This window comes from Gobio gobio, assembly GCF_949357685.1.
Source record: "Gobio gobio genome assembly, chromosome: 21".
Lineage (NCBI taxonomy): Eukaryota > Metazoa > Chordata > Actinopteri > Cypriniformes > Gobionidae > Gobio > Gobio gobio.
Window position 1 is genome coordinate 20,363,554 of NC_137117.1, and position 22,764 is coordinate 20,386,317.

The 22,764-nt window shown below is 39.0% G+C and overlaps 1 protein-coding gene across 1 annotated transcript in view; it reads left to right on the forward strand.

The window, feature by feature from the left end:
- Positions 1-17,117: 17,117 nt before the first annotated feature.
- The window catches only part of camta1a (calmodulin binding transcription activator 1a), a gene marked incomplete at its 5' end in the record, with an annotated part of 163,797 nt that continues 158,150 nt past the window's right edge, over positions 17,118-22,764 (forward strand). The window contains one exon of the mRNA XM_079801955.1: positions 17,118-17,237. Coding sequence (XP_079658081.1) covers positions 17,118-17,237 — 120 coding nt within the window. The remainder of the gene's footprint in view (positions 17,238-22,764) is intronic.

Genomic DNA, 22,764 nt, shown 5'->3' on the forward strand with positions numbered 1-22,764 from the left:
GACGTCCTGCGGGGGGCAGATGGGGGTTCTGTGGCTCGCCGTCAGGACAGGTGGGCCGCTGTCACCCCGTCCCAGCAAGCAGGTGGCCTCTTCCCCCCTGGAGGTCACCTTCACACACAGCAGTGCGAAACCTCCTTGCAATACCACTAACAAACACGCACACACAAACACACACACCATTATGATGACTAGGGGACCCAGAGGTCTTTATTTTGAATATAACCACTGACTGATAAAGCTGTATTCTGACCCCCTCAGCCAGCCTGGTCCATAACCGGTTCTCATAGAGAAGGCTGTGAAAGCGGACTAGTGAGTACATGAGTTTACCTGGTCGACATGATAATATTTAATGTCCTTGACAACGTTTGTAGCAACCGCCTTATCCAAGACAAGTAAAAGCTTTTTAAGCTTTAAATATCTTAGGCTTGTGTTAACCAGACCTTATTTCAGGCATTTAACCAAAAGCCCATTCAAAACTACCAATGACTTCAGGATAATGGGACCGGAAGTGCTAAATGCTAACTCGTTTCCGGGGTTTGGCCTTCAAAAATACATTGTTGCCGCAGCACTGTATTGTTTCCCGAAATACATACACCATTGATCATCCCAGATCACACCGTCGCTTGCTCCTGTGACCAATAAAGCCTAATTAAAATAACAAAGTTATGTCAATAAACCGGGAACATTTGTATAATTACAGTGTGCGTGAGGACATCATAAGCAGGCAATGTCATGGCCCTAACGAAGGAAATAAATCGATTGCAACCAGACAAAGCGTTGCTTTACGATGCCCCTCTCCTCCAACACACAAAGGCAGTCGTAAAATGCAGCCAGGGGAAAGTTTAATGACAGTCTTAAAGTGTCTGGCCCCCTTTGTCACTTTCACTGCCTTCCCCTCTACATGACAATGGGAATGGCGTTCTCTTTGCTCTCTGTACTCAGCCTCATTAGTCGACTCTTTCCTTCTCTCGATCTCCAGTTCTCGTCTGTTCTCCCTCTGGAGACAAGTGAGTGACAGGTTTCCCCCTTAAACTGTGCATTGCACTACTGACAGACATACACACATCTCTTGCACTAAACTAATTTGTGGCGGGAGCGAGAATTGGCATTCCCACAATGCCTCCGCTAGTGTGCTTGACATGGCGTGTGGAGCGCAGGGCTAAATGTCAAGGAAGGATGTTTAATTCCACAGCCCATGATTTCATCCAAAAGCAAGCATTTCCATCATTCAGCTGCTCAGATTTCAGGGCTAAGACTTCAGCCCAGGCAGGAGGAAAGCAACATTTCTCGCTCCCAGGCCAGAGGTGAAGATGCCAAGACCAAAGGCTGCATAAGGCCGTCCAACTGCTGAGCTTGTGCTTCTCACTCAGGACACATCCTTGTTTCTCACTCACGTATGCTGACTCTCTCTCTGCCAGCTCACATATTGGTTTATTTAAAGGGATAGTTCACCCAAAAATGAAATGTTGTTATTATTTACTCATCCCCTTGTCATGTCTTCTTAAAACACTACAGGAGAAATGATACAAAACTTCCATTGAGTCATTGAGTTGAACGAATCAGTCTGATTCATGAACAAATCATTCCGACTGGTCTTGTCAACCGAATCAGGCAATTCATGAATCAGATGTCACTCCTTTTTTTCATGCGCAAATGGCTTCAAAAGTCTTGACATACAGACCACTTTTATGACACTTTATTATGCTTTAGTTGTTTTTAAAGCTTGAAAGCTCCAGACCCATTAATTGTACAGTAATTGCATGCAAAAGATAGGTGTGGTACATTATTCAAGCATATGCCACGATGAGTAAATTACAAGATTTTTTTTAAAGTGAACTACCCCTTTAAGAAGCTAGAGAAGGCATTTCCACGCAGCTCCAGCAAGGGAGCCCAATGCCTGGTTGGCGTCTGTGTGTTTCTCCTCCACCAAAGAGACATGAAACTAAAATTTGAGGGCTTCTCAGTGGGGCTGTTAAAATGTACTTCTCTGTGCTAGAGAGCTGTGATAGCACAACAGAGAACTCATTTGTTGAAAGTTAGATGGAGAGACAATGAAGGATACAGTATGTGCAAAGTTTCTTCAGTTTTGTCACATGTCAGCATTGATTCTCTCTTAGAATATGTTGCAGAGCCCTCTGTGGAGTGACTGAGGGTGTGGCTGTTCTTTTCTCAGATGTAGTAATGTGTTACAGGAAGAGAATGTTACAGAGGGAGAATGAGTTTTAGATACTATTTCTGTACGTGTTTCTCTTTTATTATCTTGCGAATGTAATTACTGACTAATTAATTATTATTATTTTGTTAACAATAACGAAGATGAAAAATGCATCATGGCAATAAGTAAACATGATGAAGCTATGACAAGATATTGCCAAATGATATTAATAATATTCGAATTATGTATATATTGTACAATCATATACACTATCAACGAAATTTTAGGGTCAGTAAGATTTTTTATATTTAGAAAGAAGTCTCTTATGCTCACCAAGGCTGCAATTATTTGATCAATAATCAAATAATCAAAAAAAAAAAGAAATCTTGTGAAATATTATTACAATTTAAAATAAGTGTTTTAATATATTTTGAAATGTAATGTATTCCTGTGACGGCAAAGCTGAATTTTGTAAATATATCAAAAGACAGAGCAGACCCTCTGCTTTTAAACAAAAATATATTTTTATTCTAGCTTCATGCATTCCTTTTTTATCAACACTTAAATATGGGTAAATTTCATAAAAAAAAAGCAACATTTTGAACAAAAAGCTGAGAAAATCACGTTTTTGTCAAGGACTATGTCCATATCAGATTCAGAACGATGATCAAAAATAGATGGAGTAGATCTAGTCCACATTCCTATAGCTTGTTCTGGGTCGACATTTCATTCAGTAACATGCAGTTTTGATTTATATGATGTTTAATGTTGATGATCACATTATTTTATATATGCATCTGCTTAAATACGATCGCTTGTTTTTTTTTTGCATCTTCTTCGCCTGTGTTTTGATCAGGAGATTCTGTACTCATTCAGAAGATGCGTAATAGCGCCCCCTATTTTTGTTAAACAGCTTATAAATCATACTAAATGAAGTATTTTGAAAATGTAAAAATGCAGAAAGTTTTCTGTGATGGGTAGGTTTAGGGGTAGGGTTAGGAGTATGGGATATAATATACAGTATACAAATAATTATATGGAATGTCCACATAAAACATGAAAACCCAATGTGTGTGTGTGTGTATTACTTGCTACACACAATGCAATATTCTAAACAGTCTCTAAAACAATGAAAATCAATTACAAACAGTCTTGAAAACATGAATATTCACTAATAATTATATGGTATTATTTCATTTTTTTACAGTATTACAGTTGTGGCATGTTCTATGTAGTTTATGTTGATACATCTTATATAGGCTATATGTAGACAGCTTACAAGGTTTGTGTGTCTCCCATCCTCTCCTTGTAGATCTCACGGAAAATTACATCAGTTCATCCTTGAAAAAGGGGCTTTTGTTCTTTTAGAACAATCCCAAAATGTTCTGATAAGTGTGTATGTGTGTCTGTTTGTTTGTGCACACGTGAATTCTGAGACACTACTGACTGAGCGCTGATCACTGATCTCCAATTAAGTGTGTATCTCTTGTGGGGCGTGCAGGAGGGCATGATTGATAGGTGAAAGGTGAGATAGACTCTTTGATTCGCTCTACCTCTCAGACAGAGATACAACTCATCTGTAACTTCTCCAGATGACCTTAGACTCCAGACAGAAATACACCATATCTTACAGTCTCTTATAAACAATCACACGCACTTGAGCTTTATACATTTGAGCCTAGCCACCAAACTTTCTTTCTTTCTTTCTTTCTTTCTTTCTTTCTTTCTTTCTTTCTTTCTTTCTTTCTTTCTTTCTTTCTTTCTTTCACCTCACTTTTTTCTTGCAGCATTACATTACAGATGAATCATAAGGCCATCAATAGTTGGCTGTCTGAATGTGTAGGGTGAGGAATCGATGGCTCTGGTCAGCAGTGTGGAATGGACACAGCTCTGGGTGGGTGAGTGAAGGCCAGGCACAGGTGATCCATAAAGCCTAGTTTGACACTTGATCTAACTGGAGGCCAAAGGCCTGTCTGTTCTGTCATCAGTAATGTTGAGAGCGTCTGAGACATTGGAATTTCTCCATTCAAGGCTGCATTTCTACGACTCTTGTTGAGATCAGTCTCTAGCTGTTTACCTTCACTTTATATATTTACAGTGCTCACACAACAGCACACACATTTGGTTCTTCTGATTCTTCTTCTGATTTGTCTTGTAGAGAAATTAAGCCTGTGCCGTTTCTGGTGTTTGTAAACTTTATACTTTTAAGAAAATTAAGATTAAAGAGTGAATTTTTCTATTGAAAAGTGTAGATATTGTTGGAATGTTCAACAGTCAAGTACTGACTGTGTTGACATTATAATCAGCGGCATCACTAGGGCTTCAGCCCCTCTAAATTTCCACCCAGCCCCCCTAAAAAATGCAGTTAACTGTCATTATTTACAATTGTATGTAATTGTATTGTTATGCAACAAATTGGAATCTGTACACGACTTCTTGATGGCCTCAGTCCCCTTTAAAAATCATATGAATACGGCTCCTTCCTGTCTTTTAGTATGCATTATTCAGCATGTTCAATCTGCAGCAGCGCAGCACCATCGCCAGCAGCAGAGGACATGGTGTATTCTTTTATTGATAGATTAACATGACACCTTTGTCATAAATGCAGTTTACATAATGTGATGCGTAAGCAATACAAGAGGGTTTGTATGGCATGTTTGGCATGAGACTTTGTGACTTTTCCTACACTTGCTATTCTTCTTTCACTTCGTTATAATAGTCATTTTATATGTCAAATGAGCTAATGAGTGGTCCTCTGCTGTCATCTACTGGTTATAGCGGTAATGTCATTTTCATGTCAAAAAGTGTTTGTTTTCCACCAGGTGACAGAAATTGTCCACTAAAGCATGGCACATTTTCCATGTTATCTCTATGAATGAAAATGAAAACTGTTAATTTTACTGCACAACTGTAGAGTTAAAAAAAAATAATAGTGTTTGAAATATTACTTTTATTTTGCTAAAACTATAGTTTATCTTTTTCATTCTTGATGAGTTTGCATCTCTGCATTTAAACTGCTCATCAGAGTAAATGACAGAGACAGAGAAACATCATGTGGAGTTATTTCATTCTACTAAATAATGACCCAGCAGCTGATTGAGACATTTGTTCATTAACCTTAGAGTAAAGGCATTTGTGGTATTTGATGTTACTTTGAATTGGCAAATTGATAGATTCACATGCCGTTCTTTTCTCTCTTTTTTTATAAATAGAAAGCAAAAACGATATGATTTAGTATAGGACAGATTAAATATACATTGCCACTCTTGACAATCACAGTAATATAAGGTTTGTCTGTATTTTTAAAGAATATTAGCTGGTTAGTTAAAATGATTTGAAATCAGAATTCAGGGATTGAACTGGTAGGTAGTGTAGAACCTACTGTATTGTTCATGCCTACCCAGTTTACAAATACAAATATTTTAATCATTCCTTCATTGAGTCCTCCTAATTGCCCCTGATTATAATATTTACATATTGAATTGCAATTGAAATTCTTTCTTGTTGATTTGCATACTGATTTACAGTTGGTGCTTCTTTCTTTATTATCTATTTAACCATCTTAAACAATCTACACTCTGCAAAGAGATATCACGTTGTGTTTATTGCCATGCACGCCCAGTAGAAAACCATTTACTTTAAACTTTAATGCCATTCTGTTGCTGCCACACATGCACTGGTATTTCCTTCTGGAAATACAAATCTGGAATAAAAAAATAAAAACACTATAGTTCCACTAATGACTTGTCATTAGAGGATAGGCAGTTGGCACAGTGACTCACAGACCGCTACTTCCTGTTGTAGATAATCCTGGAGGAAATCTTGGTAATTGTGCATATGGTACTAATGCATAACATGTCCACCAGAAAAGCAGCAGAGAATGAACATAGAGCGGGGAAGTCTATGTGGATATGTATTTTCCTCATTGCTAAGCAGTTTTATGCATAATCAGATCAGCACCACAGAAATGTTGGTAAAATTCTAGCCTATTCCAATTCTGTGAGGTAGATTTAATTGCAAGTCTATTCTTAGCAGCAGCACAAAAAAAAAGCTCTGGAGGGTTTGGATATTTGTGAGCTGCTACACGAAATTAGGCAGTAAGCAATTCCCGCACACCCATGTTTTATTGATAGTACAAAGTATCCTCTTCACCAAATGTCATAATAAGTACCAGCTGTAGGAAATCAGACAGAAAACAGCATGCTCGGAGCAGATAGATCTCATTTACAAGAATCCCACTAGCTATAAGCACTAAAACCACCCCAAAAAAAACATGCAGTCTCAGTTCATTAAAATTAACAAATAACACTGAGCTTGTGCAGTGCATTCTGGGGATAGAAATATAATAATATTAATAAAAAAATCACATTTAAGGCTGTCAGTTTAACATGTTAATTTCATAGTAAGGATTTATTTTATATCATATATTATCAGAAGTATCAGCTTCATGTTTTTTCACCATCAGAAGTTAGTGAACCATAAATAAAAATTTTTTTTTTAAAAGTTGACTTTTCAAATGTTCGCAATTAATTAATTTTGAATAACCATAAATGTGTAACTCTTACCCATGTACCATTTTATTGTCGCTGGTCCTCGGAGATCAAGAGTGCTCAGAGAGCATTTTGTGAGCAGTCAAGAGAAATGAATTTGGTTCCCAGTGGGAGGTGCTGGACAGGGTGAGAGAGGCAAGTTTGAAGAATGAGGCCAATGTAGCGCCCACCCCACACAGATACAGCCTCCCGAGCCACATCGACCAATGCTTTGATGCCAGCCTATTCTGTGATTTATTCATGCACGCCTGCCTGCTCTTCAAAAGCTTTAATTAAAGCTGGCTACAGCAGTGTCATTCCTCAACAGTGAGAACAGCCCAGCAGGCCTGCTCGCTAACACCATGCACCACTGAACGGAGAACCGTGTCGTCCCGTCAACTATAGATCGCAACAGTGATCGGATACTTTTTCAGTGGCCTTGGATCTGTAACTATGTTTCCCATTAATTTCCTCCTTGGAGATTTCAAAAAAACTTAATTATCAGCTCCCAGATTAATCACAAACATGATTGAATTGTGTTATTTCCAATGCTTCATGGGTGTGGGTGGTCGCTGATGAGCATGTTGAGCTCTGTTATCTTTTCAACGTTATCAGCAACTTTCTGACTGGTGAATCTATTGAGCTGCCCACCTCATGATTACAGGTAGTGTCATTCTGACTAGTTAAATGCCTGAAAGTTAAAATCACATTGACCTTATCACTTAACAACCTAATTCGGACCTGAAATGTTTATACGTTATTGTTGGAAATCAGTCCACTATGGAGACACTGAATGGGAATTTTACTTTGGAATCCAACCATTGCCCACTATCGAAACCGTGATGTCGTGATTATATGTTACCGTTGCAGTCTCCCTCTATCTGTATCTGTATCTGTATCTGTCTCTCTCAGATCTGAATATCAGCCATCCCATCATCAGTGACAGTTGTTAAGCTGAACTCTCCTTCTGCATGGCTGTTTGGGCACAGATAAAAGCACCAAGTCTCCTCCCCTTCATCATCTCTTATCCTACCATATAGGTCTCGGAGGGACGAGACATTGCGCGAATCACTGTAATTTATATTCTTTTTAAATTGTCTCGGCTTTTTCCCATCATGATAACCCTGCCTAGAACATCTGTTTTGTGCTGGAAGGGACGGGCATCGCTTCTCAGGCAATCAGATATGGAAGAGAGAGGGAGAATGTTTAAACTTACCTGCCAGAGAGGTCAGACAGAGCTTTCACTGTGTAACATTGCCTTCCCTTCATTCCTTGGTGTGATTTTGTGTGAATGTAGCAGAGGACATGACATACTTTTATAAACAAACTGCCCAATTGAGCATGCGTGCAAGTTGGACTTCCAAGTGTGTGTTAATGTGAACGTGAATACATGCGTGAAAGTGCTGTGTATGATGCAGATTCATAGAGAGAAACATCGGGGAGTTATATACATGCAGATGTATGTATTTTAATCTCAGGGCTTTATTAGAGATTTGTATTTATGCATTCATCACTTTCTGATGTTCTGTCTGACTTGTTCAAAATAAAAGCAAATATTTCCATATATATTTTCCATATATTTTGTTCACTGTCACTTTTGATCAATTTAATGCACTCTTTAAATCAGTCACAAGCGAAGCAAATATCGTTGATAACAAGGCCACATATTAAGCTCTGGGTAGATTAGATGGGAAGCAAGCAATCAGTTCTGTAAGGGCCAGACTGTAAGGGCCAAATTGCTATGGCATGAGACTGGGTCAGAGTATGTCTGAAATGGCAAGGCTTGTGGATTGCTCCCAGCAGTGGCTCATCGATGCACAAGAACAATGAAGGTTATCCCATCTTGTCCAAGCTAACAGGAGGTCTACTTTGGGACAAGACACAACATTTGAATGATGCAAGAGAGGAACAACACACAGTGTGTCGCACTCTGGGGCTTCAGAATCAGAATAATAATAATAATTAATTACATTTATATAGCGCTTTTCTAGGCACTCACTCAAAGCGCTTTTACATAGAAGGGGGGAATCTCCTCCACCAATGTTCAGCATCCACCTGGATGATGCGACGGCAGCCATATTGCACCAGTACGCCCACCACACACCAGCTGATTGGTGGAGAGGAGACTGAGGGATGATACCAATCGTATATATATATGGGGATGATTAGGAGGCCATGATGGACAGGGGCCAATGGGCACATTTTTTTGGCCAGGATGCCGGGGTTACACCCCTAATCTTTATCGAAGGACATCCTTGGATTTTTAATGACCACAAAGAGTCTGGACTTCGGTTTAACGTCTCATCCGAAGGACGGTGCTTGTTACAGTATAGTGTCCCCAGCAGCTACCTAGTTTTCCCAATTTGGTCTCCCATCCAGGTACTAACCAGGCTCAGCCCTGCTTAGCTTCAGTGGGAAACCAGTCTCTGGCTACAGGGTGATATGGCTGCTGGCAACTAGAGTGGCATCAGAGTGCCTATGATGACCCCTGTCCACTGTTGAAATTGCCTACAATGGGCACACGTGTTGGAACTGGACATTGGAGCAGTGGAAGTAGGTAAACTGGTCTTATAAGTCCCGTTTTCTTTTACATCACATGGACGGCCGTGTACATCTGCGTCTTTTACCTAAGGAAGTGATGGCACCAGGATGCACTGTGGGACTGGGACGACAGGAATCGTTTGAGGAACATGATGAAGAGTTCAAGGTGTTACTCTGGCCTCCAAATTCCCAAGATCTGAATCCAATTGAGCATCTGTAAGATGTGCTAGACCAACAAGTTTGATCCACGGTTACCCCACCTCGCAAACTACAGGACTTAAAAGATCTGCTGCTAATGTCTTGGTTCCAGATACCACAGGACACATTCAGGTTTTTTTGGGGGGGGTGGGGGGGATTATCATGATATACTGCCAATTAAAAGTTTGGGTTAAGTTAGATAAAAAATGAAGATAAAAAAATTATATTTTTATTTAGCAACGGCACATAAAATGTATATACCTGTATATAAAAGAAAATGAAGCAGCACAACTGTGTTAAACATTAATAATAATAAGAAATGTTTCTTTAGCACCAAATCAGCATATTAGAATGATTTCTGAAAGATCATGTGATACTGAAGACTGGAGTAAATTCCGCTTTGCCATCACAGGAATAAATTACATTTTAAAATATATTACAACAGAAACCAGTTAATTTAAATTGTAATAATATTTCACAGTATTTCTGTTTTTACTGTATTTTTGATCAACTAAATGCAGACTTGGCGAGATTAAGAGACTTTCAAAAACATTATATGAGAAATTTAGTCTTTTGCTTAAAAAAGTCTTCAAGGTAAATTTATATTGAAAATCTTTATATTGAAACCTGAATAATTTGTTTTTCATTCTATATTAACTCAAACCAGAAGAAGAACTGACCCAAACCCAGGTCCCAGACCTCTAGCATCAGCACATGGCATTGCGAAGGAAGTTGAATTGTATCTTGTAGAAAGTTCATGCCAGACTGTGTATGTGAAGGTTGTGATGCATCATTCTTCCTGAGGCTGTCATTATGACTTGGGGGTATGTTATGCTGAATGCTGATTCAGTAGAGATTGACAGGCAGCTGTGTGTATACATCTGCTCTGTATAGTGTGTGCGTGTGTGTGTTTCTCTCATATTCAGGATGTGTGTGTTTTGTTTTGTGAGTAAGCACCTGTGAGTTTCTGGGCATGCATCAGTATGTAATTTATATCTGGTCTTATGGTGCACGTTATGTGTTAGCATGACTGACTCTGTGTGTGTATCGGTGTCCATGTCTGTATAAATATCAGTTGGTGGTAGCTGGCCGTTAGAAGTGGTGTCTGAAAGCCTGATGGGTAATTGATGACAGCACATGCTCACTCCCTCCTGTGGAACTTGGCTTCAGCCTGCTTACCTCCCTGATCTTCAAAAGCTTACTCGCTTTCTCTCTTACTCACACACACATATACTCACAGGTTGAGAGCAAAGAAAAACAACAAGTGTTGCATTAATCAAACGGCCCCTTCTTTCCAAGGGAATTGTAGCACTTTAGAGAATCTGCCTGGTCTGCTCCTTTAGTAGCACTAGATCACCCAGCCAAACATCTCACCGTCTCTAATGCGTTTTGATGACTTTTCTTCAGCAGGAGTTACAGCAATTCTGCAGTACAAATGAATATGTTTTTGCGTATTGCCCGAAAAAAAAAGTGGGGTCTTTGTACAGTATAGTCAAGAAATGTCCTACATCCTGCCAATCTATGAATGTCTTACATTTTATATTTGGAAAAGTGAAAGCGTTTTCTTATGGTTACATTGTCTTCACACTGTTCTTATTCCCCCACATTTATTTAAATTGAATTTTTATGTGATTACCTTTTCACACATTAATTTGGAACATAAGAGGTGAAAATGTGTTGCTTTAGTACAGTTTTTTTTTTTTTATTGACACTTTTATTGGTATTATAGTGGCGAAAGGACAGGAAATGATGGAAAAAAGATGAGTGATTGGGATCAGGAAATTGAATTGCTAGACTAGCTGACATGAAGGGAACATTTCTTAAAGGCACATCAGTCAAATACAAACTTTTAATTCTAAGGATGAAGAAAAAATAAACACTATAATATTACACTACAGTTCAAAAGTTTGGTGTCAGTAAGATTTTTGTAAATGTCTTTGAAAGAGGTCTCTTGTGCTCACCAAGGCTGCAATTTATTTGATTTAAAATACAGTAAAACTAATATTGTGAAATATTGTAGTATCTGTTTTTACACTTTAAAATATAATTTGTTCCTGTGATGCCAATAACCAATCGCCAAACTTTCAAATGGTAGTGAGTGTGTGTGTGTGTGTGTGTGTGTGTGTGTGTGTGGGCATGTTTTCGTGAAATATCAGGACACAAATGTGTATAATGACATGGGTATGACATAGGTATTACAAAAAGAGGGTGAAATATGAGGACGTTCCCCATGTCCTCACTTTTCAAAATGCTTATAAATCACACAGAATGAGGTTTTTTTCACAGAAAGTGAACTGCACAGTCTCCTGTGAGGGTTAGGTTTAGGGGCAGGGGCAGTGTAAGGGGATAGAAAATACGGTTTGTACGGTATAAAAACCATTACGCCTATGGAATGTCCTCACATTTCACAAAAACAAACGTGTGTGTGTGTGTGTGTGTGTGTGTGTGTGTGTGTGTGTGTGTGTGTGTGTGTGTGTGTGTGTGTGTGTGTGTGTGTGTGTGTGTGTGTGTGTGTGTGTGTGTGTGTGTGTGTGTGTGTGTGTGTGTGTGTGTGTGTGTGTGTGTGTGTGTGTGTGTGTGTGTGTGTGTGTGTGTGTGTGTGTGTGTGTGTGTGTGGACTGGTAATCCCTACGTTATGGGGACAAAATGTCAAAGAAAGCAAATATGGTAAATGAAAGTTCTCTTGAGTTTCTTGGTGAGCCCATGTACAGATTGAAGGCCAAAGCTGATTATTCTCTCAGCTAACCTGTTGAAACTGAATCGCAGTAAGTTGTTCTGAATAAAGGCCTGCTACATTTCCATATTAATCTGTCACGTTTAGGCCTTTGAGAGACATGGCCTCCTGTCATGGTGCCTTGATAACAGAGTATTTGAAATTTCCCTGCATATAAACATATAAATATGTATAATTCTGATAAGTATAATTGAATAGCTTATGTACACAGTGGGTGAGACAGAAATCTCACAGGCCGGACCCGCAGTCTGTCTCACACCCCGGAAAGTGGCCGTGCTCTCCTTCAACTCCCTCAAATTGAAAAGTGGTGCATTAGTAAGGTCTTTGAGTGGATAAAAGCAACATCGGGTAACTTGTGCTCTCCGCTGATAAGTAAGGTATGGAGACCCTTGACCTATGAGCCTCACCCCAATTCCACAAGCTTTTTTGTTGAGATGGGAGAATCTTTACTCATCCTTGTGTAAGACAAGGATCTATTATAAGATATTATTGTTTGTTGTTTTATGTTTCGCTCTATAGGTACATTTATGGTGTCTGTGGTCTCAGTTAATAGTTTGGTTGGAGTCTCCTGTATCTCTTTGGGAAGTAAAGACAGGATGTGATTTTCATTTAAAGACAATTTTTTTTCATGCCCAGGCTTGTCGCTAGTTACTATACCTGGATGTACTGCAGATTTGTTCTACTTTTTATCCCTAAATACTCAAAACACGTAATAAGGATTTCCCAGTTGATTTAAATAGTTTTTTTAATTATTTGAACAGTTTTTGAATAGATATTGATGTATGATAATACATAGTATATAATACATATCCGTTAACATTCCCGGACTCCCCGGAAGTACAACATTTGTAATATCACTTTTGATGTATGTTCCTTGCACACCCAAATCATAGGTGCGTTGTATAAAAGTCCAATATAAACAAAAAAAAGTAAAAATCTCAAAAACTACTCAAACTTGCATCATTACAACATTTTATTAGCAACATTTCGGTTAAATCGGCCTTCCTCAGGCTTACAAAATAAGCAAAATTATCCGAAAATAATCAAAACAAAAAAACGAATTCTACACCGAAATGAACAATAACACTAATCCAGATTCTACAGGATTAACAAAAACATAAATAGATCTACATAAATTAAAAATACCATTACATTTAAAAGAGTACCCTGCAGATTTATACATAAGTAGTCTGTGGGATTTATATATTTTTTTGTGTTTATATTGGACAATTTGTTTTGTCAAAATAGTGAATCAGTGAAAAAAATATGCATTTTTTTTTTTAGAACCTGATGATAAAGTTACAGCAGGGGCTACCGGTAGTCTTGCTAACCAGCCATTTTTAACCAACCAAAAAAAATTGAAATAACACAAACAGAACGTAGAACACTACCTGTGGACAGACCCCTAACTTGTAAATAAGTAGTCAGAATATAGCTTTGCTATATGATAATGTGTGGGTTTGTTTGTGTCTTTGGAGTGAAATCGGATTAGGTTATTGTAACTCAACGTGCAAACTCTTTCCTCCAGTGTCTTCCATTCCACTTCCTATCCTTGTATCTCAGTCTCAATCCCACAGCAGGCATCACAGCGAGCAGATTAATGACTTAAACAGCATCAACATGGTCCCAAGCTCACTGAGAAACTGAGAGAGAGAGAATGAATGCGGTTCAGCAGGAAGTCTTTCAGAATGACATTCACACAGAAGCGAGTTGAATGAAAGCAGCATCAGGAAGAAGATGACATGATAGAATGGGAAACAAAGAGAGAGCGATAGGAGATGGGATTAAAAGCAGAATTAATTAGTGTTAAGGTCAGAACATGACAAATTGTAGTTTTAGAAAAGGGGGAATGAAAGCGAGATGGGCAAGCAGACGTAGCAACTACCTATGGCACTTGACAAATCGGTTGAGGGAGAACGAGAGAGGATTGTGCATGACAGATTTTGACTGGCATCTCTAATTAAAAGGTGCTGTCAGGGGCCACAGTGCAGGGAAAGAGGGGCCCCATCAGCCCCTGAGACTCGTCCCCGGAAATGATTGATGAGCAATTGCAAGATAAACAAGACGCCCCATGAGCTGAGCTGCAAACTGATGTATGCAGTATTATAAATAAATCTGCGGCAGAAAGAAATGATAAAATAAACAAGACAATGCAGGCAGACAATGATTTGCTGTTTCCAGAGAGGCAGGGCTGTTTGGGTGGGGAGTTTGCGAGTGTGTGTGTGTGTGTGTGTGTGTGTGTGTGTGTGTGTGTGTGTGTGTGTGTGTGTGTGTGTGTGTGTGTGTGTGTGTGTGTGTGTGTGTGTGTGTGTGTGTGTGTGTGTGTGTGTGTGTGTGTGTGTGTGTGTGTGTGTGTGTGTGTGTGTGTGTGTGTGTGTGTGTGTGTGTGTGTGTGTGAGAGAGAGAGAGAGAGAGAGAGAGAGAGAGAATATAATATGTTTGCTGCCATGCTGGGGTAAAGTGATGGCTGGCTAACAGACGCTAACAGCAGCTGGTTTCATGGCTGAGACTTTGCTGAAGCGCCTGAACTCCCACACTCCCAACTCGCATGCAACAAAACTGCAGCCTCCTGGGACCTAGCCAGACTCTGCCAGCCATAGATGCACCTTAATGTGTGCGCCTGTAGCTTTTTACTGAGCGTGCATGCCCTCGCAGATGCCGTATGTGTGTGCGAACGCGCGGCAGAGTACCAATGTGTGTTCTTGCGATGCCTCCTCGCTCTGCAGTTATTAGTTGTTGGGAAACATGTGTACTGTCATAAAGAGAAGCGAGCTGGGAGCTCTTCAGATACATTCACGGTATCATTATCAACCAAAGGGCAGTGGGATGGTAAAGTGAGAATGAATTATGAATGGAAAGTTGAGGATGTTCTCGCACGTTTTCCCCACAGGATGTGCTTCACTGCTCATTTGCATCAGCAAGCTGGTCATAGGTCTATATGAAATATATGGCTTTCTCTCTCTTTCTCGACAAACAAAGCCTCAAGTTTTAGTATGTTTAAAGGTGATGTGAATAGAAAATTGACCCTATTTGAACACATTTTAGAAAGGCTACATAGCCTACAACAGGGGAATAAAAAATGCTGAATAGCTTTTTGGCTATTGGTTAACATAACCAGCACCTTCTTAATACACTTCCCTGGTCTTCATGTGAACAGCTTATTGGTATAGAAAAAAATGTGTATCTTTTATCAAAATGCAATAATGAGTTTCCAGTTTTGACCGGCAAAGGCTGTGCAGGTTACCAGGCCGACCAGATATATCGTTGTAGCATGTGTTTAATAATTGTGCACAATAAGACCAGTAATATTTATTAAGAAAGTACTGGTTAATGTTAACAAACAGCCATATCGCTATTTAGTATTTGTGTGTCAGTTTTATGTTAACTTTCATGTATTAAAGATTATGAAATTGGTAGCAAAATGCCATGTAAGGGCCAGATTTACTAAAGCACAGATGGGAGTGTAAAAATTCTGCACGTGATCTACTGACGATGCACAAAGTAAAGAACGCAGATGCAGCCGGATCATTTCCATAATGACCAACGCAATCTACACTCTAAAAAATAAGGCTCGTAATCATAGGGGAACCTTTTTTAGTGCTATATAGCACCAATTTTGGTGCTTCAGTGGTTCTTCAGCGGTTCTTCAGAGGTGCTATATAGCACCTTAGTCAAAGAACCGGTGAAGAACCTCTGAAGAACCGCTGAAGAACCACTGAAGCACCAAAATTGGTGCTATATAGCACTAAAAAAGGTTCCCCTATATGATTATGAGCCAAGAACCATTTTTGGTGCCATATAGAACCTTTTTTTTAGAGTGTATGCAGTACATTCAGTTGTAAAAATAACGCCTTTTCGGTGCGATTTTTCACTGCGTTTCTTTAGTAAATCCTGACAGTAGTTTTTTTTTACGGCAAAAGAGGGTTTGCGCTGACGCAAGCTGTTAGTAAATCTGGCCCTAAAAGTGCACTGGGTCAACTTCAGCTTTCACATCCCGTTCAAAGAGGCTCATTCCCAAGTTTCAATAGTCCACCACAATTAGCAAAACATTTGCATTCAGTGGAGATTAATTAAATATGGGTTTATAAATAGGATTATTCTTTCACTTTTTTCTTTTTTTTGGAAATGCACTAAATTGAAATGATTATACTTCTGAAATCATAATTATTCTATACATAGACTACCATTAAAAAGGTTGGGGTCAGAAAGAGTCTTTAACATTTAAAAAAAAAAAAGTCTCACTGCATTTATTTGATCAAAAACAGTAATATTGTAAAATATTATTACAATTTAAAATAACTGTTTTGATGATTTTTCAGCAACTATTACTCTAGTCTCAGTGTCACATGATCCTTCAGAAATCCTTCTAATATGCTGATTTGCAGAAACATTTCTTCTTATTATCAGTGTTAAATACAGGTGTGCTGCTTAATTTTCTTTCTTTTTTTTTCTTTTTTTACTTCTCAAGACTCTTTGATGAAAGATCAAAAGGACATTGTTCATTTGAAATAGAAATGTTTTGTAACATGATAGATGTTTTTTTATAACATTATCTTTACTTATATTCTAAAAAGCATACATATGCTTTTTGTTGTTTAAAAAAAGCTAAATATATTGCAGATTTTGCAAGGAATATGCACATTTATGAAGTAGAACTCTAAGTTAAGGTAATATGGGTTTCAAATACCATGTTCATGGTAACTTCAAGGCTTCTTATTTGAACTCTGCATGGCCATGAACACCTGTATACAAGTGTGTGAGGCGTTAGTCACTGGTGCCTTGCTGCCTCTCTCTCTGCTTTGAATAAGCCTTCTTTGTACTTCTGCTGAAAACGTTCCTCAGCACTAAAATTTCTCTTCCTCTCCCACCCCACCCAACCCTATCTCCTTTCTTTCTTCCTTCCTTCCATCCATCCACCCCTTCTCTCCTCATTTCTTCATCTAGGCCACAGAATGGGTCGATGATCCTCTACAATAGGAAGAAGGTGAAGTACAGAAAGGACGGCTACTGCTGGAAAAAAAGGAAAGATGGGAAGACCACGCGGGAGGATCACATGAAGCTCAAAGTACAGGGAGTGGAGGTGAGGCCGTTCGTCCGCACCGCAACACATCGACTCGCTTTGAAATCGTTCAGGTGCAAATAATGGGCGCACTTAAGGAAAGAATCCCTCTCGCTTGGACACGAGCGTCGTGGTTTTGTAGTTGTTGCACATGCACAGTGAGTCCCCAAGTCAGCTCCAACTTTTCTAGTCCACATGTGAGAAAGAAAAAATACACCTCCGCAGCCCGAGTTTAGTTTTCCCTTGATAGCAAACAAAATGGAAGCAATTGTTTGTACCTTATTAAGCTCAGGATGTTTGCTCTGCTCCAGAGTGCCGGCATTAATCTTCCCCCATGCTGGGAGCCACTGCCATCACAGGTAGACTGCAGGGCCCTTTTCTGCTTTTCCGTGCCCTGGCATGGCCCCGCTGTGTGTGTGTGTGTGTGTGTGAGAGAGAGAACGCTCTTTGATTTATATCCACTCATACACACATATACACATGCACCAAACAGCGTGGGTGCTGGATCCAGAGTTTTACCCTTTTGTTTTTGGGGGTTTGAACTGAATATCTATCATTTTCTGTGGTGTCCCCTGGATAGTTGAGTATGCTGAGGTCATGTGATGTTGTTTTGCATATCCAAGCCCAAGCTCATATTATACAGCCATATAGACAACAAAGCGCACACACAGAATATTTGACACACTTGCCAAGATGTGCATTATTCTCTGCTTGCTCTCTCTTCATGGAGCTCTCATTAGACAGTGAACAGACCTCACTTAACAACCAAATCGCTGCCAATCATTTTTTGGCAGTGTGTTTTCTCACAGCAGATGTTTCAGAGGAAGTTTTGAGTTTCTACCGATTATCCGTTAAATTCACCAGCTTTACCTCTTAAAGGTATAGTTCCAAAAAATAACTTTCACTCATATTGTCCAAACCAATAGGTTTTAGCATCAAACGAGATGTTTAACAGAATGTTTGCGCTTTTATTTCCATACAATGATGGAAACTTTTAACTTTCAAGCTCTAAAAATGGCAGAAAGTAATCATAAAAGTGGTCTATACAACAATGTCTTTTGGATGATAGAAAAAGACCAAAAAATGAAAGTTGTAAAAAATTAAAAGACTGTAGAAAATGACTGTTAAAGTAAAGATTCTTGTGTGTTTTAAAATATTCTACTTCAAAATGTTCTTTGTAATTATTTGTCACAATCATTTTTAAAAGTAAAGTAGAAAGTGATAAATCAATTTTGCATATTCACACACATGTACAGTACAACACATGCAACAACCAATGACATTTGGCATTATTTGAGATCACTTGACTAATTACTTTTGATTTATTCCTCACACAAATTTATTTAATGACTGTCAAATACTTTAAACATAGCACACAAGTCAAACTGACTATTTTTGTTGTTCTTTTGTGGCACTTTTTGGAGCTTGATAGCCCCTGGCTGTTGTTTGTGGCTTGAATGATTTTGCAAATCGTCTTCTTTTGTGTTCAACAGAAGAAAGAAAGTCTGTCAGTAAATGTTTACAGTATCTTCATTTTTGAGTGAACTGTTTCTTAAAGGACATTTGCAGTGGCAAAAGTTTCTCTTTGCATCAGCCAGAAAAGTCTTGTAAAGTTCAGATATAGGTGAGAAATGCTGCAAGGATCTTTATAGGCCCCTGTCATGTCTGAGGTTTCCTCTGACCCTCACACACACTGACTATTGCTAAAAGATCTCGTTTGAGCTGAGGTAACTCAGAGTTGAACTCACCCACTGAGATGTAGAAACACTCAAACAAACCTCTTTCTCGCTCCCTTTCTCCCTGTCTCCTCTTCCTTTATATCTCTCAGCCAGCAACGCCTGCTGTCATCTGGCAGGCTTATCCTCTAACATGCCTCCATATGTTTTTCCTGTGTAAATGGCTGTGGCTTACAGTGGGCTAATTTCAGAAGGATAGCAAGAAGGCTTTGGGTACTAAGGTGGACTCAGCAGAAAATGGCATGTCTGGCAAGCAGAGAAAAAAAGACTGCACAGTGCAAACATTTCCTAGCTCACAGCAGGCTTAAAGAGAGATGTTTAGAAGAATGTCCATGTTGTTCTTTTCCCTACTGTAAAATGTAACCACAGCTTTCTCTGGTCGCCGTTCACTTTAAATCAATGGATAAACGACAGTTGGAAATTCTGATAAACATTTCCATTGGTGTTTCACACAATACTTTTTCTTTTTTTTTGCATATAATTTATAGCATATCATAAATACTGTTAAAAATGTCAGGGTCAGTATGATTTTTTTAATTTTATTTTTAAAGAAATTAATACTTTTATTCAGCAAGGATTCATTAAATTGATCCTTCGGATGAGACGATAAACAGAGGTCCTGACTCTCTGTGGTCATTAAATGAAAAAGAGTAGGGTTGTAACCCCGGCATCCTGGCCAAATTTGCCTATTGGCCTCTGTCCATCATGGCCTCCTAATCATCCCCATATACTAATTGGCTCCATCACTCTAACAATAAGCTGGTGTGTGGTGGACGTTCTGGCGCAATATGGCTGCCTTCGCATCATCCAGGTGGATGCTGCAGATTGGTGGTTGTTGAGGAGATTCGCCCTTCTACATGTAAAGCGCTTTGTGTACCCAGAAAAGCGCTATATAAATGTAACGTATTATAAAGACATTCACAGTAGCCGCTTTTCCACCGTCGGGCCAAATGGTTCTTAGAACGATTTCAGTTGTGTTTCCACTTGAGCCTGGTTTGGCACGGCACGATTAGAAACCATTCTCGGCACAGAATTCTCGACATGGTTGAATAATCGTGCTGGTAGAATCCATGAAGTGGCATCGCCACTCAGGATTGGTCACTTGTCTATTGCCTGGCGACTGACGTTTTTGTATTGTTTTCCAAAGAGCTGTTATCAGCCCAACAGTGGAAAATAAAACCAGAACCTCGGCACGGAATGGAACAGTTACACAATGAGAACGTTCGGCCTGATGGTAGAAAAGCAGCTGTGTCAATGTCAAAGAATAAAAAAAAAAATACAGGTTCTACAGAAATATTAAACAGCACATCTTTTTGAAAATACATTTTAAAATATATCAAAATAGAAAACAGTTATTTTAATTGTAATAATATTTCACAGTGTTACTGTTTTTATTGGTTTTTATTGAGGTTTTTTATCAAATAAATGAAGCCTTGGTGAGCATAAGAGATTTCTTTAAAAAACACACAATCAATTTGCACCTTGTTTGAAGGACAAAATTGTGCAGCAGATTTTTTTTTCTCTGTAAAATACAAAACATTTTTAAAAAATGATCTAATTAACTGAAGGAAAAATCAACATAATAATCGGTTATCAAAAATATTGTTAGTTACAGCCCTATTTTTGAGTGGACTATCCCTTTAAGAAAACCCCTCTGTGTCTATGAAGAGACTACAGTGAAATGACTGAATCTCCATAGGTGAAGCATAATGAGACCTCTGATCAGATGACTCCAGCAGCGAGTGGACTCCGACGGTTCTGTGTTTTTCTCCTCCCGCTATGAGCAACAATATAATAGGGGAGCGGCCACTCAGTACGTCCTCCCAGTGCACCCCAGAATGGGGCGATCAATCAGAGCTGTGCTCTTCAGGATAATAACCTTGCCCTATCAGTCTGCCTCAGACCTGTTTACTGCAAACGCAAATAAATGACGTGACCTTCACCTTCAGAGCCGTTTCACTGGGGGCTTTTTCTCAAGGAGGGGTGTGTGATAGGTGTCATATTGTGTGGTCTGTGTGTGTTTGAAACAAGGGCTGTTAGAACCCTCCGTCTCCTGGTTACAGTACATGAATATTACTTTAAGTGGCGACTGTGGTGGCTACCCAGCCTCCTTTTTTCTCTCTTTCTCTCTCTCTCTCTCTCTCTCTCTCTCTCTCTCTCTCTCTCTCTCTCGCTCTCGCTCACTCGCTCTTCATAGAACAGATGAACCTTGAGTCCACAGTAAAACTCCTTGTTCCCTAAAATTGGAGCAAGATGTGTGTTACAGCATTAGTACTTAACCGGGCGTGAAATAGTAGCCTGGCTTCCTGACGTCTCCCCATCACTTCAGGTGAGAGTGTAGACGGTGAGATAGATGAGCATCCCCTCTTCCTTCTCTTACTCGTTCCCACAATGCAACAGGGCCACCTGAAAAAGGCATGTCCATTACTGGCTATCTTGTTTCTTTCCTGGATGTAGTCGACGTCTCCCTCTTCTGACCCTCAGCAGCAAAGGCCTAATCAGGAAGTCAACCATCCATGATCGCAGCGCATAGCAGACTCATCTATATTCCTAATAATTTCTGGCTACCTAACAGCTTTCAAGGATAGCTGTTTTGTCTTTCTATTACATGGCTTTTTAGCACCATCAATTCAAGGGACGAATCTGATGAATAATGTTGCAGGAAAATTGCTGAAAAGCGGAAAAGTTAAATGTGACATATGCAGGTAGCTGATCTCAACTCTTTGTGTCTCTGCTGTATTGGCTGACTTGAGGGATCATCATAATTCAGCTCAGTTCGGTTTGTGTGCATTCTACAATGCACATAGTTCCAAAGCATCTTTGCAGAAAATTTAGAAATAATCAGGAAAAGTAAATAATGCCTTACAAGTGGCAGTGGCAAATTTAATTTAATTTATTTTTATATATTGTTTTTGTTTCATTTTGGACATTTAGGGCTTAAACCAAAACGTTAGACATCTTGTAAAGGTGTCTTAGCTTGGTATTCATTAATTATACATTTTTCAAGCACAAGAAAAAAACGTAGGCCCTTGATCAACCAACGATCAATCTATTTCTACCGCTTTCCCTCTGCGTGTGACCAGTTCTTATTTCCTGGAACTTGTATTGTACTTTTTACTTTACTTTTTTAAGCAATTTAATAATTTCAGGGTAAACTTTAGTTAGTTATTTTTTGATCTTCTTAAAAATAATATATGATGTCAAAAACTGTGGATGCTGTGCTGTAAGTTTTCATAAGGGCAAGTACAAAGTAGAATCAAGTCTTTAAAGCTGGACCTCCATGAATTATGGACTAAGCTTTCAGTTTCCGGCCTGTGTAAAATCGGTTCTTTTCTCATGTTCTATGGCCTTGTTTGCCCTCAGAAAATCTCAGAGATTACTGCACTTCAATAACTAAGGGCTTGATGAAAAGAAGTCAATATCTGTCTCAGTATATAAACATATTTAATTTTACCTTATCCCTAAATTAATTAGGTGTTAATTAACTTAAAATATATTCACTAGGTAGAAAAGTAAGGGCAAGAGCAGCAGTACACTGCCTACAGAGTATTTTAATTATAGTCACATGTTGATTAGTTGCATTATTGATTGATATTGATTAGCCATGCAAACATTTTATTCATAGAAAAAAAGAGTAATGGACTTGAAGGACTTGAATTTGTTTCTAAATGGTCTTCTGCCACTGTCCTTGCCTTAAATTTTCAAGACACATTCAGCTAGTTGCTACTAGTTTATATTGAAGAATGAGGGGAATTTAATTGATGCGCTACATGTTAGGTCATTTTTCAGTATAAAACACTAAAACAGCCATC